Genomic DNA, 12,126 nt, shown 5'->3' with positions numbered 1-12,126 from the left:
CCCCGCCCCCGCTAAACATTTTTCTTTGTTATGGTTATGAATGAACAGTCATTGGAATTATGAAAAAGACTGCTCAACATTACAGAAAATATCTTGTCTGTCTTATTTTATGTGTACGAGTGTTTCACCTGCGTGTTTATCTGCACACCATAGGCATGCCCTTGGACGCCAGAAGAGGGCGTCTGGGGCTGGAGTTACTGATGGGTGTGAGCCACCAATGCGGGTTCTGGGAATTGAACCCAGGTCCTTTGGGAGAGCAGTCAGTGCTCGGAATCTCTGAGCCATCATCTCCTCAGCCTGCTGTTTGTTCTTCTCTAGTCAACATTTAGAAATACAGTTTCCTGATCGATTTCAGCAGCTATATTAGTATTTTCCTAGCCTTTCCCTTCTCTGCCTTCACAGCTAACCCCAAATGCACACTGGAATTGCTTTTCACATTTTTCTCAGTGGACTCTTGGAAGCTGAGGAAATTATAGCCACTGACTCTGAGTGAGACTTACACGACAGTGGTGTTTTAGTGGTTCCTCTCTATTTATAAGTTTTATTTTTATTCAGTATTAATGTATGTGTGTGGGGGTGCGTGTGCCATAGCATGCTTGGGAGGGCAGGGGGCAACTCTGTGGAATCAGTTCTCACCTTCCACCTTTCCATGGGTTTTGGAGGTCAGACTGGGGTGGTTATGGTGTGAAGCAAGCGCATTTAACCACTGAGCCATCTGGCCTCCCTCTCTTAACGTCAGTGAGCTGTAGTCTGACTTTGACATGGCCGAGGTGTGTGATATTCATCTGCTCTGTGATTACAGCGTTCTCTCTGTCTTCAGTTTCAAAGATGCCTGTGACTCTACAGTAGCTGTTTGCTGAAGAACGAATTAGTGGCTGGAATTCGGTATCCCTGCAATTCCAAACTGGTCCTTGTGCCGTGCAGGGAATATTCTTAATTAGAAGGCTGAATTAACTTTCTTACCTCCAGTTAGTTAAGATCATATCACATCCTGGTTTTCTTCACATTTAGACCTTGACTTGTTGTGGTTGTTTTTAAACTTTCCCTAAATTTTCAATTAACATTTTTCTTTTCTTGTTGCGGAACAAGGAGTCCACAAGTCATTGTGTGTGTCCGTGTACTGTTCCTGTTGCTTCGTCCGTTTCCTACCCAGGACCTCCGTCTGTCCTTCTGCTTCCGTCTCCGCCTCTCTCTCTGTCTGTTGTCCACCTGTTATCCGGGGGCTTCATGTTGATCCCGGGTTATCACCACTGTTTTGTTTTTCCTCTGTGACTGACATTTTCATTTTGCTCGAGTACATACTTTAGCAGCTTTCTCGGACATGATATGGGAAGTTAAGGTGTCTGAGATCTTGTTGGCATAACATGACTTCCCCTTAATTGATAAGCTGGCCGAAACTCTAGTTTAAAGACAGTCTTCCCTGCTGATTTCAAAATGAGTGTTTTTAGGGTTCAGTGTTGATGGGAAGCCTGGTGCTGGTCGGCTTTTAGTTCTCATGTTAATGTCCAGGTTTTTTTTAAATCCTTGGCAGCACTTGGATTTCTCTGGAAATAGCACGATGATGTATGTAAGTGCTGGGAAGTTGTGGGAATGAAGACATGGGTCTTCTTCAGTTTGGGGAAACTTCCGTATCTTTACCTGGAACTTTCTTTTATCTCCTCTATTCTCTGTTTCTGTTATTTCTCTATTCTCTGGCTACTATACTCTCAAGAGTTCTCTCTGATTCAGTGAGCTTTCCTACCCTTTTCTATTTCTATCTATTTTATCCTTTGTTGGTTTGTTTCAGCCAGGGTCTTCTGCTCAGGCTGACCTTGAACTCTACAGAGCAGAGGATAACCTTGAACTACTGATCTTCCCGAATCTATCTTCTAAGTTCCTGGATGACAGGCTTGTGCCACTACACCCAGAGTATACATGCTTGGGCATATGCTTAATTTTATTTTTCAGATCTATGGCATTTAAAATTTATTACATTTAATTAACTAGCTAATTAATTAATTGTATATATCTCCATGTAGGTCTCAGGGATCAAACTCTGGTAGTCAACCTTGGCGGCAAAAGCCCTAACCCGCAGAATCATCTCACCAGCCCAGATCTAGGGCATTTTTTAACTGTAATGATCACATTTTTAACATCTAATTATTCTTCCTTGTTGCAATCTTTTCCCTCAGCATTTTATTTTGCTGGAAGAATATCCCTCTTGGATGTATCCAGAGCTGCTAATTAGCAGTTCTTCTCCAAAATTCTCTCAGCCGTGATTTATGGGTTTCTTCCGTTGCGCCGTGTGTACCCAGGGTTTTGTTGGTTGGTTGTGGCTCTCCACCCACCTCTGGTGAGCCCTGGTTGTTGTGGGGGCTCTTGTGTTGTCGTGGTTCAGTACTGTTTGCCTGCTGGATGGGAGGGTAAGGCGGGCAACACGTTTGTGTGCCTGCTGATTCATGGGCAGGGCTTCCTCTGAGGCGCAGCATCCACACTGGCAGCCTGGCTGTCCTCAGGCCATATGCTGAGACTCCCTAGGAGCCTTCCAAAGCTGCCTTTTCCATCCCTTTCAGGCTGTTGTTATTTTATTATCTCTGGGTCCCAAACAGGGAGGTTTTGTCTTCTTAGAGTAGATGCATTCTCTTTGTACACAGGCACCTATGAGCCCCACCAACACCCTCTTAATAGTTCCTTTAAAGAGAAGGGGAATGAATAGAAAGAAAATGTGAATGACCTGCCGGGTCATTTCCAACCTTATTTTCCCCATATTGGAAAATCGTCTTGAGCTTAGCTGTAGCTCAGTTGAGAGGGTGTGCCTCATCTGCACGGGGCCCAGGTTGGTGCGTCAGCACTGTATACTCTGGGCATAGTGTCACAAGCCTGTCATCCAGGAACTTGGAAGGTAGATTCAGGAAGATCAGTAGTTCAAGGTTATCCTCTGCTCCATAGAGTTCAAGGTCAGCCTGGGCAGGAGACCCTGGCTGAATGAAACAAACCAACAAAAGATAAAAATAGTCCCTGGGGAAATAGAAACAAATAGAACAAAAAAAGATATTCTTCCATCATGCAGAAAATAGGATGTTGATTTTTCAACATGTTCTAGGTCCTCGTGTGTGTGTGTGTGTGTGTGTGTGTGTGTGTGTGTGTGTGTGTGTGTGAAGGGGTGTAGGCCAGAGGTCTCCCTTGGTCATTCTCCATTCTGTTTTCTGAGACAAGGTTTCCCCACTGAACCTGGAGCTTGCTCATTCAGCTAGACTGGCTGGTCACAAGTCTCAGGGGTGCTGTCTTGACCTCCCCAGGGCTGGGATCGCAGGTGTGTGCTACCATTCCCTGTTATGTGGGGTGCTGGGGCCTCAAACTCAGGTCCTATTCTTCGTGTGGCAAGCACTTTGTGGACTGAGCCTCTTCCCCGCCCTTCTCTGTTTCTGTCTCTCTGTCTGTCTCTGTCTCTCTCTCAGATAACAAGGGGAATGTGCCATGTTCTGTTTCTGCCGAAGCTCTTTAACCAATAGCTTTACCTGCTCGCCGTTCTGTGTCACGGCCCGTCCCACGCTGTATCTGAGTGCTGACATTTATTGAAAGGCATATCATCATCAATCACTTAGCCAATCATGTTTTAGACATGAGGCAGTTTGTAACTTTCACCGCTTAAACAAGTATTTATAAACCTGTTGTGCTATACCTTTATCCATACTTGTTCTGGTTTGCTTTTCTGTGGCTGTGATAAAACATTCTGACCAAAAGAAATTTGGAAGAGAAAGGGTTTATTTGGTGTCTTAGTTAGGGTTTCTATTGCTGCGAGGAAACACCTTGACCAAAAAGCAAGTTGGGGAGGAAAGGGTTTATTTGGCTTACACTTCAGCATTGCTGTTCATCACTGCAGGAAGTCCGGACAGGAACTCCAAGCAGGACAGGAACCTGGAGGCAGGAGCTGACGCAGAGGCCATGGAGGGGTGCTGCTTACTGGCTTGCTCCTCATGGCTTGCTCAGCCTGCTCTCGTACAGAGCCCAGGACCAGCAGCCTAGGGATGGCACCACCCACCATGGGCTGGGTCCTCCTCCCACATCAATCACTGATTAACAGCCTGATCTTATGGAGGCATTTTCTTATTTGTGGTTCCTCCTCTCAGAAGAGTCTAGCTTGTGTCAAGTTCACCGAAAACTAACCAGTACCTTTGGGTTATCTTCCTAATAACAGTCCGTCACTGAGGGGACTCAAGGAAGGAACCTGGAGGAATGCTGCTTACTGCCTCGCTCGCTAGCGTTGGCACATAACCCAGGCCCACCTGCATAGGGATGGTGCTTCCCCACGGTGGGCTGGGCCCTCCCACATCAGTCATCAATCAGGATAACTCCTCACAGACGTGGCCACAGGCCAGTCTGATTGAGACAATTCTTCAGTTGAGGTTCCTTCTTCCCGGGTGACTTTAGGTTGTTCCAAGTTGACAATATGGACTACTCAGCACAGTACCTTTGGCTATTTGGGTAAACTCTTAGTGGTGGAAACATGGGACAAAATGTGTGCAGACCCAAGTCTCGGTCCAGCATTCGGGGTTCTTTGGAAATAGGCCACTGTAGCTTTCTGGCCCCAAACTCTCACTCGACTCTGCTTCTCCCGGGTTCTCTGAGGCATCGCGGCAGAGGCATGAGAAATGAGAAGTGTGACTGACAGAGTCAGACAGACCAGGGCTGAAGCCTCGCTTTGCCAGTTACCAAATGTGAGACTTCAGGCTGTTTCTGTCACCTTCTCTAGAGCTTTTCCACCAAACAAGGGAACGATTCCCTTTCTCTGGTGTGGCTGTGGTAGGGATTAAACAAGAAGGAAAACGGCGTGAAGGCTGAGGGTCAGTCTACGACGATGGTATCGGACCCGTGTCATCCCCGAGTCCACGGAAGCCTCCTTCAGGGCCACGCCCCACATGCTGCCATCTCCACCTGCTGTGTGTCAGAGTTTCACGGCCACATTTCCCTTCTCATTGAGTTGACAGAGCGAGCACTCACGGGCTGGACCCTCAGTCCACTCCAGGAGACTTTGTTCTGTTGAGTGGGTCTAGAGAGGGAAATAGCCTCTCCCCAGCTGTGCTATTGGCCCCTCACCACGATGGATGCGTTGATTTTCATTGTTTTTTTTTTTTTTTTTTTTTTTTTTTTTTTGTGTGTGTGTGTGTGTGTGTGTGTGTGTGTGTGTGGTGTGTGTCCGGGGAGGGGATTAGTTTTTTGAGACAGGTTTTCACTATGTAGCTCTGGCTGTTCTGGAGCCTGCCAGATAGACTAGGCTGGCCTTGAACTCACAGAGATCCTCCTGTCCCTGCCTATCAAGTGCTTCATTGGGGACTGGAGGTAATAAGATAAAGGAGAGAGACACAGCGATCCCTCAGGTTTTGTCATTTGGAGCCCTTTGGTAGGTCAGGAGCTCTGAACGTGGCACTTGGTCCTGGTTGCTGGATGATACCTGACCCTGGGGGTACTTGAACCCGCAGCGACATAGTTGGCAGCAGAAGCAATCTACAGGTCCTTTTGCTCCTACTGAGCCACTTTGGGCATTGTCCAAGCTCAGCAGGTGGAGCTCAGCATGGGGCATCAGGACCTTTGTGTGGCTTTGAGCACACCTCCCTCGCCCTTGGTACTTTCCCGGGAGTGATAAGGTGCTTTCATGGCTGGGAGGGATTTCTTCTGCCTGAGCATAACACCATCCACAAAGGTCCCTTTCATCGCCCTGCAGATGCCTCCCCAGTTGCCAGGGGAGACGGGGAAGCGGCCTGCTTGCACCTCCTGCAGATGGCAGCTTCCAGTTAAGGGCCCAGAGGAGAGGAAGGGACCACCCTGGGGAGAGCTGTTTGATTCACGGGTACCCTGCCTCGCTCCATCCATCCCTTGTCTGGGTGTCTTTCAGGAGTCATGGCTGGCTTCAACATGGGAGGAGACCTGAGGGAGCCTGCTGCCAGCATACCTCTAGGCTCCCTGGCAGCGGTTGGCATCTCGTAAGTTCCCCTCTTTGCTAGCAGTCGGAGCTGGAGAATGGGAGAGAAAACCCCAGGCAGAGCGGGGACTGCCCCTTTTGTTCGGAGAGTGCCCTGGCCGGGACCAACCTATTTCGTATTCCAATCCTCCTTTTTACACTCGGTGGGCTGGAAAATTCACGTCTGGTGGGTTCAGACACGGCCCCTTCACACCTCCTGCCTCAGAATGCGTTGGGAGGAGGAAGGTCATGAATGCAAAGCAGATCCTTCCCTTCCCCCACCCCCTCAACCACCCTGCCCTCTCCTCAACCCTCATTTTGAATTTGAGGGTTTTTGTTTTTTTAAACCACTGAGTTCCCAGGGTCGTGGTGGGCACATGGAGATGAAGCATGTTGCAGACACAGACTAACGTCTGCATCCCATTCATCAGCTTTCTGAATTTCTATGAGAGTAAGAGAGTGTGAGTGTGTGTGTGTGTGTGTGTGTGACTGTGTGAGTGTATGTAGGTCGGTGTTTGAGTATGTGTGTGTGTGTCTACACGTGTGCACCTTACGGATGGAGAGAGAGACTGCGTGCTAGGGTGAGGAGGGGAAGCCCAGAGATGGGTCTCTTTCTTCCCCTCCTGGTCCTCCAGGGTTGTTAGTTTCTGGAGTTTTAGTTCCCACTGCACCGCAGACTGGGACATGGCCTTGGTTCTGATTTTGATCCCCGAGAGTGTCCCGCTATTTCCCGTGTAGGGGCAGAAGGGTGCATCTCTGCCTTCATTGGATAGGTGGGAAGACAGTAAGGTCTCGGGCCGAACCCTGATGTGAGCAGCTCACGGGGCCTACATACCACAGTACTTTCAAACATTAAAATATCCACCCGCAAACGCTTACCACAGTGACTCCATTGCTACCAGCCAGGCACGGGGCTCCCGGCCATGTGTGTAAAATGAGGCAACAACATTGGGAAGAAAAGGAAGAGGACGTAAGAACGGAGTGGTGGGGGAGGAAGAGAAGGAAGGTTCCACATGAGCAGCCCGCCCTGCCTCAGAGGGAGTCGGAAGTCAGAGGAGCCTTGGTGTAGCAGATCATTGCCCAGATGGGAATGGGCGGACCTCGGGGTCACGTGACTTACTCTCCCACACAGAGCAGCTTGGTGGCTGAGCCTGGCTATGGCTCTGCCTTTTAATTCTCCCCTTGTGTATGAGTTTGAATTCTGTTGCTGTGATGAAACCCTGTGACCTTGGGGAGGAAAGGGTTTACTTCAAGCTTCCAGTTTATGGTCCACCCCGGAGGGAAGTCAGGCTGGGGGCAGGAACTAAAGCAGAGGATGGATGGAGGAGTGATGCTTACTGGCTTGCTCCCCAACCCACCCGGGGATGGCAGTGCCTTCAGTGGGCTGGACCCTCCACCACCCATCATTAATCGAGAAAATTCCCCCACACCCACCTACAGGTCACAAGCCAACCTTACAGAGACATTTTCTCAGTTGAGGTTCCCTCTTCCCAGATGACACTAGCGTGTGCCCAGTTGACAAAATACTAAGTACTTGTTATCTGTGGACTAGAGACCAGAGGCCCGAGAGATGACAGGGTAGTTCTTCTGCTGGAGGGAGATGGATGGGCTGGGGCACAGCAGGTCGACCCCGGCCAAATCATGGCAGCTGGGCTTCCCCACCTCAACATCCTTTTTTAATGTAAGAATGAAAACATGGCTACCCTGGTTCCAGAGGAGAAAGAGTACAAAGTGCAGCTTCCCAGGCTAGCTCTGGGGTTTCACGGTTGATCTTCTTTCATGACACAGGCTCCCACAGAAAACCGAGGCTTGGCGGGGTGGGCTGGGCTGGGTGGCAGCTCTCTCTCTCTCTCTTGGGTTTTGCAGGTGGTTCCTGTACATCATCTTCACCTTCCTGCTTGGTGCCATCTGCACCCGAGAGGCGCTCCGCTCTGACTTCCTGATAGCTGAAAAGGTGGGTGCATCCCTGCTCCCCAAAGGGCTCAATCTGCAGGGCTTACTTATCCCACGAACACACAGCTGCCTCCCTTGTAGCTCTGCCGGGGAATCTGTCTTCAGCCCAGGACCAAATCAGGGTTCGGGACAGGCATGTGGGAAATGTGCAGCATCTGTGCATGGATCCTTAGGATGTCCTCCGATCGCAGCATCCAGAGAGGGACACGGATGCAGAAGACCGGATAATAGGGTCAGAATCAAGACAGGGTGATGCAAGCCAGAAACACTTCGAGCGGGCGCCACTGTGGGTTTAGCTTAAGACAATCGTCGTCTGCAGCATCTGTGGTACTAACAACAAACTTCCTAAGCTGTGGCGTTTGAGTAGTGCAAGCCTGAGGCCCCTCGATTGGTCAGGCCCCGGACCCGCCTGTTAAAATGGCTCGGAAGCTGGGACATTAGTCCAGCTCTCACAGCTGCCTGTGCACCCCCAAAAGGTGGTGGCACCCACTTGCAGATCTAGAGCACGAGAGCCAGGCGCTAGTGGCACCACAGGAAAGACCCATGAGCCCATTGTTCTGCGTAACGCCCAACCAGACCGTGGTTTAAGATCTCTGTGACTCACTTGGTAGTGATTGGTCTAGCGAGGAAGCGTGCAGGGCTCACAGAGAGCCAGGGTCCTAGCGGGATAACATCAGGAGAAAGAACCCTAGTGCTCAGAACAATCAAGCTAAAGTAAGGAGAGGTGCAGCAAGGTGGTCTACAGCAGAGGTTAAGGTTCTTTCTGCTAAGAGCTTGTGAGGACCTTGAGTTACCAGCTCGCCATATCTTCCCATGACTTTGAAGGAGTTAGAAAATTTGGGAGATATATAATGTCTAGCATTTACCACGCAGTGCTCCAGTAGAAGCGAAGAAATGGGTAAGAGATAGTCTCATAAAAATGAAAATTGATGCATAAGTGAATAGGATTACACTATAAACACACACACACACACACAAACATTACCACACACGACTCATGTAAAATGCTTTATAAAAAAAAAGTAAGAGCTACATAAACAAATGGAGAGTAATGATCTTTAAATGAGGTACAACACCCAAGAAGAGTTATGAAGCCAATCTGCTCTCCTCGTCGCAACGTAACTCATAATAGCAACCTGTTCATGTCAAGACATAGCAGAAGTGAGATGGGGTGTGGGGCACAGAGGAGGGAGCGGAGACAGACTCACACAGTGGGAGTGGTGGTGATCGAGTGTCTGACAAGAGTCCAGAACTTTGAGTTCTTGTCTCCTCAGTCTTTTACCATTTTTGCCGTGTTAGCTTTCCGCTGCCACGTGAAGTCCTGCTCAAAAAGACGGGCTCAAGGCGAGCACGAGGTGACGTTGGTGGGTTAGAGCGTTTGAATGCTATTGTTGCGTCCTAGTTATTTGTGGTTTTTTCGCAGGGGCATACAGGGTTTCTACTGGTGGTGAGCTTTTGCCACCGTTGTCCTGAAAATCGCTTTGTAGACCAGGCTTGGAAGAGCCATCGGAGTCTCACCAGAGAGGAGATGCGCGCCTTTGCCGTGCGTAGCGTCCTTCCGCACGGGACCGGTTCCCCTAAGAATCTCGTGCTGGAGCAAGCTTTAATAGCGGTTTCGGCACCACCCCTAGCCCGTGCCAACACTCCTTTGTTCTGGGGTACACACTGGGTCGGATTGGCGAGGATCTATTGCACATTTGTGTAGTTGTTATCAAAGAAGTTTCAGTTATATTTATTATGAGGTCTAATGTGACATCACTCAGCATAGCGTTTACACGTTCTGGCTGACCAATTGCTTATCAACTCTCCTACTGCAAAGAGCCTAGTTTTCTGCATCAAAAATTTCCACTTAACAACTCCTCTTGTGCCTCAAATGGTTTGATGCGCCGGATCCAATGTGGCTATGCGAGAGAAGGACAATACTACATCTCTAAGAATCGTCTGGAATTCCCGTCAATTATCAGAGCAGTCACTCCTAGTGCTTAACCTCTGAGCCAGTATTGTACGCAGACCCACGCGTGTAAGGCTGAGTTGGAAGTTGTGTTCATACACATTGAGCTGAGACGCAGAACAACGGACAAATGCTGCAGAGAATAGATTATAATATAATAATAATAATAATAATTAATATAATCAATAATAATAAAACCTGCAACCTCAACCACCTCATTATATCTCTTTATGGTGATTTCTTTGGAACATGTTCACAGTGATAAACTGCAAGTCAGCCAACAAAGAGTGCCTAGTGTGCTGATGGAGATGGATCTATGCTTGCATTTGCCGATGGAAAAACCAATAAGCTATGGATCCTTCAAAATCATAAAAAAACGAGAAGTGTTAAAAGTCGAAGGATTTGGCGGGTTTATGATCACCATCCTGCAACCAATATACAGTGGCTAACAGATACAGTTACGAAAGCGATCACGAAACTCAACCCAAGAACAAAGACCTACCCAGGACACACTCACGGTGAAGTGTACGTCTCGATCAACCCATCTCCACTATTGGGACGCTACCTCGATACTCACGACTCACTGGACGAGACATGATGATATCCTTCTGTTGGGCATCAGCGTTTGCAAATGGCCTTCACAGGCCTGGCCATATGCTCTTCAATAGCGCGAAACACTTGGCAGGCGTAACCTCTGTGAGGTTCAAGGCCAAGCCTGGTCTCAAATAGCGTGTATCCGGAACAGTGCTCCATTCTGACAGCAGACTGTAACTGACCCCAATACTCGCAGGAAACAAGCTCGTGCACCCCTGACAAGTCTCTCCACCAACGCGCCCACTCTTGACCATGATAACGAGCGCTGCTGTTCTGCCTTTATGTTATGTCGTCGGTCTGGGTGAGCCCGTTCTCGGGTTCCTCGTGGCTTTACCAGCAGCTTGTCGCGGCGATAGAGTGGAGATGGATTAAGGTACTCCACGGCCTGAGGCGATGTGTGTCTGAGGGTGTGTGTGCTCCTGCTCACTATGGCTGCTTGCTGCCTGCGCGTCGTAGAAGCATGTCTCGTGGCGTGCTCTGTCATCTAAGTTGCTGCTTCCTCTGACCTTCTTTGTCTCGCATTACAATTTACAAACCACTATATTATAGGCCGTGTGGCTGAGGGCATGCATAGAGTATAGCAGGAACTAAGCGAAGGGCAGAGCGAGAAAAAAAAAGAAACAGGAAGGCAGAAGGGACTATATCTCCGTGCTGGCTGAGCCGGTTGATGCGCCCTCATCGTATTACACTCGGGCTGGTATGTATGAAAGCAAAGCTCAGCTGCCCATGGACATGGGTATGATTCCTACGGCAAGCGCCTCCCTAGCTCCTTAGCTTTGTTTATAGAATAATATTTTGTGGCCATGGTGAGATTAGTGTTGAAAGCGTATAAGAAATCAATAAACTTTCATGTGCTAAGACAGAGACCTGCACACGATTACCCAACATTGTAGTAAGAGCAAGATCATAGGATCATACTGTCGATGTATACATTTGTGTGCTGGTCTGAAGGATCTGGGGTACGAGTCCCCAAACGTGGCGGGTGCACAAAGTTGTCCTACTCATGGCAACATTTGCTCTCCACGAGAACACTTCTAGCGTCTTTTACACCCCACTCTCCAGCAATGCCAGCAGGCGGTTGAGGCAAAATCACCACCCACTGCCTCCAATTACGTGAAAAAAAAGTAATACAGTCTAGAGTTGTACTCTACATGTATCCTAACATGCACCTATTTATTACTGCCATCCTTTTCATATGACATGGATGGAGGTTTATTATTAGTGGCTTTATATGGGTTACTCGTATGCTCCAATGCGAGATTTTAATAACAAGTTCGGATCCACCCTTGATTGGCATCTACCCTTGCCACACCTGCGAGGAGGCTAAGAGGCGCAATCCTGCTGATTCTCTAAAGTGCTCCTGACTTATGTCCCTACTGTGGTGACCACTCTACTACCAAGGACATGAGGCTTGTGGTAGTAACTTTCATGAGCGCAAGGAAAGACATCACAGCGTAGGTCAATGAGAACATTACCTGCAGTAGGGTCTGGCGTGGTTTGCGTACTGATGCTCCTACACTTGAGAAGCCACAACGACTAGGTGGAGTCGATTCCTCAGAAGGTAAGCAAGTCTATATTGAACCTCATTCTCCAGAACAGAGGAGAACTCTACATGTCCGGGTCCATGAAGGATTCGAGCCTCGACAGGCACTTTGTCTTCATGGTGTAGCGCTGTGTAGACATACAAAGT

At 48.7% G+C, this 12,126-nt stretch overlaps 1 protein-coding gene across 1 annotated transcript in view; it reads left to right on the top strand.

Moving 5' to 3' along the window:
- Positions 1–12,126, top strand: part of Slc12a8 (solute carrier family 12 member 8) — a 163,053-nt gene that overhangs the window by 84,742 nt on the left and 66,185 nt on the right. Inside the window, 2 exon segments of the mRNA XM_028886362.2 lie at positions 5,873–5,960; positions 7,805–7,892. Of these exon segments, the coding sequence (XP_028742195.1) occupies positions 5,873–5,960; positions 7,805–7,892 (176 nt within the window).

This window comes from Peromyscus leucopus, chromosome 12 (assembly GCF_004664715.2).
Source record: "Peromyscus leucopus breed LL Stock chromosome 12, UCI_PerLeu_2.1, whole genome shotgun sequence".
Classification (NCBI taxonomy): Eukaryota; Metazoa; Chordata; class Mammalia; order Rodentia; family Cricetidae; genus Peromyscus; species Peromyscus leucopus.
Note: the sequence above shows the minus strand (reverse complement) of the source record. Positions and strands in the feature narration are given on the sequence as shown.